This window comes from Balearica regulorum, chromosome 16, assembly GCF_011004875.1.
Source record: "Balearica regulorum gibbericeps isolate bBalReg1 chromosome 16, bBalReg1.pri, whole genome shotgun sequence".
Lineage (NCBI taxonomy): Eukaryota > Metazoa > Chordata > Aves > Gruiformes > Gruidae > Balearica > Balearica regulorum.
In genome coordinates this window covers 7,813,354-7,824,871 of record NC_046199.1, presented here as the reverse complement: position 1 = coordinate 7,824,871, position 11,518 = coordinate 7,813,354, and the positions used below count along the sequence as shown (strand labels likewise).

Genomic DNA, 11,518 nt, shown 5'->3' with positions numbered 1-11,518 from the left:
TTTTTGTTCCTCCTTTTCCCTTGTTTCAGAGCCTTGAAATTCCAGTGCAGTTTGCTAACATTCAGAGCATACTCTTTTATTTCATTCATCTCCTTAGTAATTTTGTCTGTTTTTGAGTTTTGCACTATCATATCCTCAGGGTAACCATATTGCACCTTATACTTGTATTGTTGCTGCGCTTTATTTGGAAGAGGAGATCTGTATAACTTCCACAAAAAACCATTGCAGAATCCCTTCTGTGAGTCTGTACCCAAGTAGGCACACATTTAATTAGAAGCATTAACTTCGTATGCATATGAAGTGTTGCAGAGGAAGGGTGTTGCCTTCCTTTAATTCCCCTACAGATCCAATTTACAAGCTTCTCTCATTTTGCTAGTGCAATTCACTTGACTTTAGCATGGTCTGGTTGTTTTCACGCATACAAGAGATGTAAAAAGAAGTCATTATGCATATATCCGCATTCTAAATCCAAGGCTATCATTAAGCTGCAACTTCTACTGTTTGGTCTACGTGATGAGAGCTCTTGGCTCTGGCGAGCCTTGAGGAACATCAGGAGAAAAAAAGAGAGGGTACCACTGTGTGCAGTCCTGCAGGCTACTAAGAGAAAAGGAGTTTGTAGCCAGTCTGAGCTTGGGTTGCTCCTGCAGCAGCGAGGAGTCCCTATGGCACGTCGCAGGGACACTGTGCTCTCTGTTGGAAGTGGGGGCACAGAGCTGGCGCCACACGCTTGTGAAGATTTTGCTGGTTTCCTGGCCCAGCAGTCCAAAGTGCCATAGAGCAGTAGCTTGGCTTTCCATTCGCTTCATCTACACAGATCACTTTCAGTCCGAGATTGCCATACTGTTGTACAATTATTGGCCGTAAACCAATACACCTAGTGCACTTGTTCCTGGAACCCAGCTTTTGGCCCATACCTATCCTCCCATAGTGGGTTTAGGTAAGCTTTATGAAACTGGAACTCTGAAAGATGACTTCCTGACACACAACCTATAGCGAAGAATTCCTAACTCTTCTCAAGTCAAAATATCCCTAGAGTTAAGATTACTTTCCCTCTGATTCCCAAAAAAGACATGCAGCAAGTGCAAAATATCAGCATGCAAAAATATCATATATGTTGAATTGGGAAATTATCTCAACATGTTTGTCAAATGGCTCTCAATCACACACCACCCAAATTCCTTTTGAACATGCCTCATTTGGTGACCATGATTTACCAAAAAAGGAAAAATGTCAGGACAGTCTTTGCAGCAAAAAAAGACAAAGCTAAATAACATCGATCGTGCAACTCATCCTGGCTACTTTCTAGTATCGTGGTTGCAGTAAGGAGAAGCACTGCTTTGCAAGTCCACTGTATAAGGCTTTGAATGTGTAAAAATGAGTTTTCTTGGCAGTGCTAGGTTAATGGTTGGACCTGATGATCTTAAAGGTCTTTTCCAACCAAAATGATTCTATGAGTTTATGAACATTTGTGCAGAGAGATCTGGAGCCAGAAAGAATGATTTCCAAAGAAAACCAGACAAAAGTCAAACAGTGTCTGAATAGAAGGCAAGATGCTCTTTTTAATAACATGGACACTCACAACAGTAAATGAGGAATCAACTATTCCTCAGTTTATTTAAAATTACAATGTAAAATGTTAATGATATGATGTTGGTAACCCCTTATCACAGGAAGTGAGGATTTTGTTTTGCTAATTTTCTCATTGTTTTCTTATACAAGATTTCTTACTACATTTTGTTTAATTTATACATGCACAGACCGCTCACTGTATATCTTCATGTTAGTCAATCACATTTACCATCTTAAAGGTCTTGATATCTGCAAATTTATCACAGGAGAAATTAACAACGAGATGTTTGGAACCCGTCTCAGTAGGGATGAGTTTAAACTTTGTACTGGATTTCTCACTGCCTTTCAGTGGTGGTACGCTAAAAATAGGAAACAAAGGGAAAAATATAAGCTGCAAACAGGGTTATGCATCATGCTTGAGTTTCTTCACTAACCATCTCCCATCTTAAGTAAGAATTCCTATCACCTCAGTGTAGGATGGCCAAGAAAAGACCATACAGGACTTCGCTATCCGATATGTATTTAAATCCTCAAACCCGCACATTAAGGTATCACAAATACATTATTCAGTGACCCAGATAAGCACACAAAGGGGGACATACTAGTGTCTTGACTACTTCATGCAGAACTGAGGATGTAAAACACATCACCGAATTATTAAAAGAGAGACCATGAAGAATGTTAATACAAACTCCTGAATTAGAACAGATTATAATACGAAGAACACCTCAGTGTTTACACAGCAGGAAATTCTGAATGGAAGTTAAAATGTTTTAAACCAGAATATTTTGTAATTCTTGGAAATTCATGTTTATGGTTTTCCCAAACAGCCTTACCCTGTCATATTGTCTTCTCTTGCCTGAAGATAAAAGTTGTATGTGACAGACAACGTGAGGTTGCTAAATTCCCTCAGGAGAGCTTATAAATTATGGGATAGACCATTCCTAGTTGCTCAAGTGCAGATGGCAATGTTAGGTTGCTGTGTGTGTTTGTTTAATTGTGTGTGTTTTGTGTGTGTGTGTATTCAGTTAAAGTTCCTCTGGGTGTGTATTCAGGTAAAGAGCACACTTCCATATCCCAGATATTTTTTAGAAATAATTGCATTTGCTAGCATACATCAAAATTTGTGAGCAATTTTGTATATATACAAAGTGGAGGACAGTCTGAAAATTTAACCTGTTTCAGTTGTGAAATACTGAAGGAAAAAGAGCAAGACAAGATACAAAATCAAAAGCATAAAAGACGAACTTGGAATCTATAGTAAAAGGAACCTATTTTATTCCAGTCTTCTCATTCACCATCTCAACACCATTTAATAGTTTCTTGACTCTGTTTATTAATCTCCTAATGTAATTATTTTGTAGAGTTCTGAAAGCAGAGCTTGAAAATCAGTGTGCTTGTAGTTCTTGTTTTGGAAAAGTGCGTTTTCTTTTATTATTAAAAAACCCAACCCAAACTTTTATTGTAATATTCACCATTTTTCCTATTCTCTTCCTGACGCATGGATTTCAGCTGTGTTCACGTTCCAGGCCTTAGTAAATTCAATCATCTAAGGAGTAGCTGCTGGTCATGGTTTAGTCTGTTCTTTAAAAACTATCCTCACTGGTGGTGATTTATTGTGTCTGGAAAAGCTATGCATGGAGCATACTTGGGGTTGTACTTTTCAGAGGTGCCACCCTTTGAGATCACAACCTGTGTCAAACAATCTGTGTTTATTTTTGTTCCCAAAGCTGGGACACCGGTGCATCTGCTTTTTATGTGTATCTCTACCAGTTTGATGTAATTGTTTAGAAGGCTGAACACCCAGATGGCCACCTGCAGCCAGTTTAATAAAGTGGGGGGAAAAAATCCTGGTTAATATATGTTATAGTTTGGGTATAGCATGGACAGAAACAGTCACGTATCCTATTGTTGGCCCTATGATCAGCACAAGAAGGTTCAACCCATCTGGCCTATCGCAGCATAGACAGCCTCAGCAAAATTTCTGCATGGCTAAGCATGGGTTTTTTTCTGGAATTGTGAGATTCTGCTAGATAGGCAGGAAAACAAGTTCTGACCAATTATGACAGCAATTATTTGATCTCCCAAACTATGAAGCCAAAGCCTAACTTAAAGGAAGGGCTGGTTCAAAACTATGTGCTTCATTATGAGATGTTATATTGACTGGCCTCCCAAGTTACAGCAAGAAGAAAATGCTGCCTCACCCCACTGTTCAGTTCTAAGCCATCCATGCCCACGTTCTTGCTCATGTATCTCTAATAGCAGGAAGGAGGCATTTCTCATACTTACTCTATCGTAAGGATTCCTCTGAGCAGGTCATTGCCTTCTACCTGCAGGACACAGTCTGTCACTTCTGTATCAATAGGATTGGTAAATATCACTTCTACATCCACTTCTTCATTCACTTTTGCTTCACCAAGTACCTGTGCAAAGAAAATGCTTGAAAGGCCAGGTTCTCAGTATTCTTTTCTATCCGAGCCTTCACAGTCATCAGAAGAGGAGATATTATGAGATGCTATGATGGACCATAGCAGAATGTGAGCAGAACATCTCTTTTGGGGAAGAAAGTGCTTATAAGAGCTCATTTTCACCCTACTCTGCCACTGCAGTTAGAACAAAGCAATTTACCTGTACGTCGATGGCAGGACTGTCCAGGCTGATGTCTCTTTGCACTAGCACTTGAATCCCATCTTTTACATGACATAAAGCCGTTACTTGGATCATGTTGTCTGTAGTTAACTGCTGTTGATATTCAGTATATGGTATATTAATGGGAAATTCTTTCTCTGGAACAGAAAAAAAAAAAAGGAATTGATACACCCTTTTATAAGCCCACAGAGTTTCATACCTAATATTAATATTTTCCTTTTATGCTGTGTCTGGATCTAGGAAGGCCTTCAGCCATCACTGCCAAACTCAATTCACGCAAATGTATCAGTTTGTTACAGAGAGTGAGTGATTTCTTCAATGTTATCCCTCCTCCAATCCCTACTACTATATTGCCTGGCTTGTTTTCCTCCCAATTGCTCTGAAAGATAAGACAGCTGGGGTTTAAGGAGGTTGCCAGTGCCACTCCATTTGTTATGGGACATGCTCTGACAGGCCTCATCAGTCCTATTTGCTCATGATATATTGAGATGAGCTTCTTTTGTCTTTCCTAGCCCTGTCTGCTTTTCATTATCATGTGTTTTTACAGTAATTTCCATGCTGTAATTCAAAGGACGGGAAGGGATCTCCTTTGTCTCTGAATCCAGGCAATTCCTCATTTTCACCCATTTGTACAATAAACATCAAGTTCAGAAGAACTGTAGAGCAGCTATGCTCCATGCAAACACCATGAGCCACAAAGTACTTTCCAGCAGTATAAAAATACAAGAAAGATGACAAGTCAGCAATGCAAAGTCCCACAACAGCAAGCAAGAAAATGGGGGGAATGTGAATTTCCTAGATTCCTTCAGTAGCAACAGATTTGTTAAGTACAAATCCTAACAAACAGAGCATACCTCCAGAAGAGGGCAAAAATCTCTTCAAATAGTCTCTGCCATCAGATCTGGGACAAACCTCCCTGCTGAGTGTAAATTCACTGGTTTAATGCAGCCTGTGTGAGCACAAGACACCACAAGGTGCTGCATGACTGTAATGCCATTCGGCACACAAACTCTGTCTTCACCGAGAGCCTAATTCCTAATGCTTTAGAGGAAGCTGATAGATCCCAACTCCAGAAGTCAAATTGCATATTAAAGAAATGAAATATTATTTCTGCTTCTCGCTAGTGACTCAAAGCCTAAGATTAATACAATATAGTATCAGTTGTGAATCAATGATCTTTCAGTTCACTTTAGAGATGCTGATATATCTATTATCCCAAGCTCCTAACAGTAACTTAATTTCATCTTTCCAACAATACTCATATCGAGGTAGAGAATTTCTTCCATAGTGTTATCAAACTCCATCTGAAAAAAAAATTAAAAAATCTGAGGCCCTTTAGTCCTCAGCAGTTCTTTGATACAAACTTTCTTTTCTGTGGAGCTTAGTGGGCTACTTCAGCTATTTCTATTCTTCACACTTTAATTCCACTCTAAGGTGCTAATGGGTCAGGTTTTTTGTTTCTGCTGTTAGCCATGTCCTGTTACTTTTCAGTAAGATCCCTCATAATCGATCAGAACACATTTAGCTGGAGTTGACTTCTATACTTTTATGTCGTCCTTATCTTTTTTATGCTAATTTTGTTAAATGAAACTTCATGTTTATTTACCATCTTCTTTTCACTCCTGAGACACATTTCCAAAATGTGACTAGCACTTAAGGAAATTATGTTGTGAAACATGCCTTTTTAATATGTTTGTAAGTGCGATATTTTTTTTTCAGCCTTTTCTGCATAGAAATTTAAGATTGCAGTTTGTTAGAGCTTTTACCCCCAAGCTGACCAGCTTCTAATGCCCATTTACTGATAAAACAATTATACAATTATGATTAAAAGTTATTTGAAAAATTACCTTCCTTAGGAGACAGTGTGACAGATATGGAGTCATTCCAGATCTCCTTAATTGGTCTTCTAGTGTACACAGTGCTCCAAGCAGTCATATTTACATCAACAGTCTTAGCATCGGACTGTAAGTTTGCAAGAACCAGAATTAGATTGAGATCTTTGCCAACTTCTATAGAGCCATCCACCTTGAACTTCCCTGAGATGTCAGGCTTTTGATCGATTTCCTGTGGTGTTGGTGCTGTAGGATCAAATTTATCCTCAAGTCCCAGCTTCTTACGGGCTTTCTTAAAAATATCTCTTTCTTTTTTAGAGCCTGTCAGAGAGAACCATGAAAATTATCCTCAACAGTTAACATGCATCTCTTATTTTACGTGAGTGCTAGAGAGAAGCCAGCAGAACATAGTGTCTGTACTTATAGACTTGCCTTATTTAGGTCCCACAAAGCAGCTCCATATCAGAAAGGGTAAGGAAGTGTTTTTTACTCTACTTTCTCTTCCCTCTTCTGGTAGAACTGAATAAACCGAATATAAATTTTGCTCCTACCTTATACATGTCCAAAACTGCCGACTAAGAGACTCCTAACCTAAATTTTATATATGTTTGAGCATGAAGCAGCTCTGTAACCAGAAGAACCAGAATGTTGTTATTTACCTTCTTCATATTTATAATCATTGGTGACATCTACCCGATCATCTCTACCGACTGCCTTTGTGCTCATGGATTGGCCAACTGTGGTAGACTGGGAAAATATTAATGTTTTCTTTCCAGTTGCAGGGTCGTAGTTCCAGTACATACAGTCTGCATTCACTTCTGCAAATACAAATGGGCAGTCGTAGTCCAGATCTACATCTCCTTCTTTGATGGCGTTCCGTGAGGCAGGGCCACACTGATAAATTCCTACAGCATCACAAAAAAATAATTTAGACCTAATCAACTCTTTGACAGTAAGCAGAAAACTAGACAGATAGTTACCAATGACTCCTGAATTGCTTAGTGCTGTTGCCCCATTCTAGCCATTTCATCCATATAGAGCCTCATACCAGGCCAATCATCAAGTTATCTGGAGTTTATTCTGAAGGTACACTCAATTTATTTTCTGTTACCCCTTGATTTTCAATAGCTCTGGATACCTTATTGGAAATATAAGAATTGCTGCAAAAGACTGCTCCTAGAAGTCTAGTTTGTTTATTGGTGTCCACAGATGATCTGAGGCTTTTCTAATGTGAGAGAGAAAGTATTTTTAAATGCCACTCTATTTCTAAGCAGAATAAGAAATTACTTTTACAATGGTTTTACTATTTTTTTTTCACTTCTCTTCTCTCTGAAAGTGACTGACTTTAAAATTTTTCAACATTATTCCTGAAATAAAATCTGGGTACCTCCACTTTCTTCCTGGGGAGTTGCATCCAGAATTTGCCATCCATTGTAAGAGGGGCCCAAGTCACTGCGGGAAAACCAGCTTTCGTTCCAGACATGGAAATTCCTACATGCAAGAATGGACAAAGTAAGCTACTATTATGTGTTTCTAATTCCTGTTCACATCCATTAATCAGCTGTCTTAGTTAAATGTATTAAATGCCTTAATTTGCATAGGTTCTTATCTGAGACTGTCCGCTTCCACTCTGATCCTGACTATATTAACCAGACAGGAGCTGAAAATTGCATTGTGGAACAGACATAAATGTTCAAGGGCAGAAAGCAAATTTGTAAAATTATACAAAATGTCTTGAGCCTTTTTTTCTCCAAAAGTTCTGAGCACGTGCACTTCCTTAGTTTTAGCTGTTTTCCTTATAGCACAATGCTACAGTTATACTGATCGCTTATATTTAGAATGGGTCCAGAACAAGCAGGGGAGTAAACAAGGCAAAAAGTGAGGGTCTGCACCTCTTCTTTGCTGAATGCAAGCTTGTTTGAATTGCATTTGATGCTCAATGGTGACAATAATTAAATTCTTTTCACTGCAAATGATGTCACTGAAGAAAAAAAAAAGGCAGGGAAGCTAGTTTTGTTGAACTTTTACAGTTTAATGTGAACTGTTTTTGAAGAATAGTTCCAAACTAAGTCAAGTCCCACTGTTTGATATTTCCAGTGTAATATCACAAATTTTCAGTCATTTGTGGCATTGTAACTGTAATTTTGCCTGCCCTGGCTTCAATTAGCTGTTATAACTCATGTCACAATTCTCAGTTTAACTGAGAAAGAGTGAAAACACCAAGTTTTGCAATATTATTTTGTAGTATTTTTTTATTTATCCTGTGTGTATGTAGTTGTTTTTAAGGCAATTTTTAAGAAGGTAACAAAGCATTTGTCATTAGAATCTATACTTTGCACCTCTATAGGCACTGATAGGTCCTACTAATAAATATCGTAAAGCCTTACCATATGCTGTCAGCGGACCTGTCCAAATGATTTCCAGCAGCATCATAAAACTCATCCACGCGCAGATTTCCATCTGCATCGTGGGCAGAGCTGAAGTTTGTAATTGTACGAGTGGGAATCCCCAGACATCTAAGCACTGAAGAGTGAATAGAAAACCATAGTCAGAAAGCAGTATTTCTGGAATATGACATTTGATATAACATACCAATGTCTTGAAAGACTTTCATGTAGGAATCATTATTAGTGCTTCTTTTAACAGAATCTGTGCAGTGTCAGTTATGTACATGACATAAAACATACCTGTAGTCAATACTGCTGCAAAAACCCAACATTGTCCATATTTAACAGGTCTGAATCCCGATTTCTTCCAGTTTAGCAGGATTTCACCACTTCCAGTCCAACTGCTTGGACTTTTCCCACCATCATAATTTCCACTCCAGTTTCCTAGCAGCACCCCTTGGTCATCATTGGCATTGACCTGTAAAAATATTCACTAAATTTATAATGAGATAAACTAACAGTTTACAACAGATGTAGTAGTAGTAGGGGAGTGGGCAGGAGAAAAGCCTCGAATGACATTCTAATGGACAAAAGTCACAGCTTCATGCAGCTGGCCTTCAGGAAGAAGCCTTATCTTTTCAAGGAAATGAAATATGTGTCCTCTCAAGAAATGGAGAGCATTTAATCACTGTTTCTCCCACTCAAGTACAGTAGCACCAGGCAAGAAGGCAAACACCAGTCTTCAGTGAACCCTCCTGATACTAAGTGGCAACTTTACCACTGTATGATTGAATGGCATCATCAAAGCATATCATGCAGCTAAGCTTTCAGAATGTGCCTGGATCATGATGGAGTTCAGCCCTCAGCAAATTTACATTAAATTAGGGGAAGTGGCTGACACAACAAATGGGACACAGTCACCTTGAAAATCTTGGGTACTGTGTCAATAGAAACCTCATGAAGTTCAGGAAGAAAAGGTGCAGATTTTGGAACTTGGGGTGGAATAACCCCATGCATTGGTGCAGGCTTGGAAACAGCTGGCTGAGTGGCAGCCTGTCTGAAAGGGGCCTGGGACTTACAGCAAATGCCAGATTGAATTTGAGCCAACAGTGCTCTCTCATCATAAAGGGAAAGCCCACGCTGGGCTACTTTGGGAAAAGTGACCAGGAGATTGAGGGAAGCTGTTAACACCCTTTAATTATCCCTAGTGAGGCTGTGCCAGGAATCCTGTCTCCAGTTTCGGGTCCCTCAGTTCAAGGGGATGTGGAGACAGTGAAGGAGGGCGACCAAGATGGTCGGGGCCCTGGAGCACACACTCTACAAGGAGAAGTTGAAAGCATTGGGCTAGCTCAGTCTGGTTAAGAAGGGGATAAGGGGAGTGTAAGGAGTGTAATAGCAGCTTACAACTACTCAAATGCAACATACTAAGTTGTCAGAGTCCAACTTGTCTCTGTTCTGGCAGGTTATATAACCAGAGGCAACAGCAGAAGGTTGTAGTTTGGAAAAATCATGTTTGACATAAAAGAAAAATTCCTCACTAAGAGGGTAGCACAGCTTTGGACTGGTCACCCAGAGAGGCCATGAAACCTCCATCCTTGGAGATTTTCAAGGCAGCCTGACAAATCCATGGCTGAGCTGATCTAGTACCACTGTAGTTCCACTTCAGATGGGAGATTGGACTACAGACCTCCAAAGGACTGCTCCCTCGACATACCACCCTGTGTCTTATACTTTTGGTTTGACTACTGGATCATCAAAGTAGTAAGTATCAGAAATACTACAGATGAGATGAAATCTAGCAGGCTGAGATCAGATGGCTACTTAGGTGTTTCTCTGGCCCACATTTCTGGTGCATACAGTGGCCTAAAATTTTATGAGAAGTGTCTTCATACTTACTTTCACTAACTACCTTAAAAGAACAATCAGTAAGTTGGACTTTTTGAACATGTTGCTTACCATTGCACTGAGAACGCGGCCCAGATATTTGGGGTCATTTCGGTGAGATACATCTGTGACAGGATCCTGACGATAGTTTAAGCTTCGATCCAGCATGGAAAGGCAAATATTGATAATATCTTCTTGAAACTATGTTATAGAAATAAGTTAGTATTTTGGAAACACAGATTACTAAAAATCAGGATAAGTAGAGCCATATAAGTGTTTAAATTTTTTTTAATCACCAAATGAAGTGCTGCAGCTCAGCCAGTAATTACCATATAAAAATGTGGCCTCAACAAACTGTGAAGATAAGAAATCAAAGAACTTTTCAAAACTTGGAATCCGTGGACTTAAGGCCAGGACTTTGCCTCTCAGCATTGCTACAGTACTTTCCAACCCAGCGGACATTAAGGTTTCTGCTGGCTGCACCTCCGAGCCCTAGGTCGTATCACTGACTAGTCAATTACAAATCCTCACATTAATCAGTATAACAGGGCTTGGCATGAGTTCTGACTTCAATACCAGACTCCTGCTCTTCAGAGGTGTATGACTGCAATGAACTGGAAAAAGCAAACAAGCCCTGGCCACCCAGTTCATGTGAAACTCAGAGCATGAAACACTGTCTGGTGTTTCAGTGCTGCATTTACCTGGCCAAAGTTCCATCCAAAGCTGTTGATACGATTTTTGTTGCCTGCAAAAATGATGCCAAACTCTTCTAGCACATATTCCTCACACTCAGCCTTGTTAGGCATGAACACATCATCACCTGGAAAGCCAAAACAGGTATGTACAACCACAGCAGGGAAAATAAAACCTTAGGAGCCCTGGTCTCCATCAATGAGAATGCTTGCAGATATCCACCCTTTGCTGCTCTTGCTGTTATAACCAGTTTGTGAAACTCAGGATTTCCTATAATTAAAGAGGTGGGGGGTGTCTGAGTGAAGACAGAGGTATGACACTGGGAGAAGATGGCGGCTGGTAGATATGACTCTTTTCTTGGTTCTACAGAGACCAGACACACTCTTCTAAACTTGTGCAGAAGTAGAGAAGCTCTGACAAAAGCAGAACTTAATCTGCTTAAGTTAAGAACATAATCTTTTAGGGCAAGGAGCTCTCCAGTAAGCGCATGATGCAGGGCTGACT

General features: G+C 39.6%; 1 protein-coding gene across 2 annotated transcripts in view; it reads right to left on the bottom strand.

The window, feature by feature from the left end:
- Positions 1-1,588: 1,588 nt before the first annotated feature.
- Positions 1,589-11,518, bottom strand: part of LOC104629937 (protein-glutamine gamma-glutamyltransferase E) — a 29,133-nt gene continuing 19,203 nt past the window's right edge. For both annotated transcript variants that reach the window (XM_075768617.1, XM_010306835.2), the window contains exons 4-13: positions 11,023-11,141; positions 10,394-10,522; positions 8,738-8,915; positions 8,438-8,573; positions 7,438-7,541; positions 6,710-6,955; positions 6,066-6,371; positions 4,198-4,355; positions 3,859-3,992; positions 1,589-1,928 (exon numbers count right to left, since the gene is read on the bottom strand). In XM_075768617.1, coding sequence (XP_075624732.1) covers positions 1,781-1,928; positions 3,859-3,992; positions 4,198-4,355; positions 6,066-6,371; positions 6,710-6,955; positions 7,438-7,541; positions 8,438-8,573; positions 8,738-8,915; positions 10,394-10,522; positions 11,023-11,141 — 1,658 coding nt within the window. In that variant the 3' untranslated portion in view covers positions 1,589-1,780. The remainder of the gene's footprint in view (positions 1,929-3,858; positions 3,993-4,197; positions 4,356-6,065; positions 6,372-6,709; positions 6,956-7,437; positions 7,542-8,437; positions 8,574-8,737; positions 8,916-10,393; positions 10,523-11,022; positions 11,142-11,518) is intronic.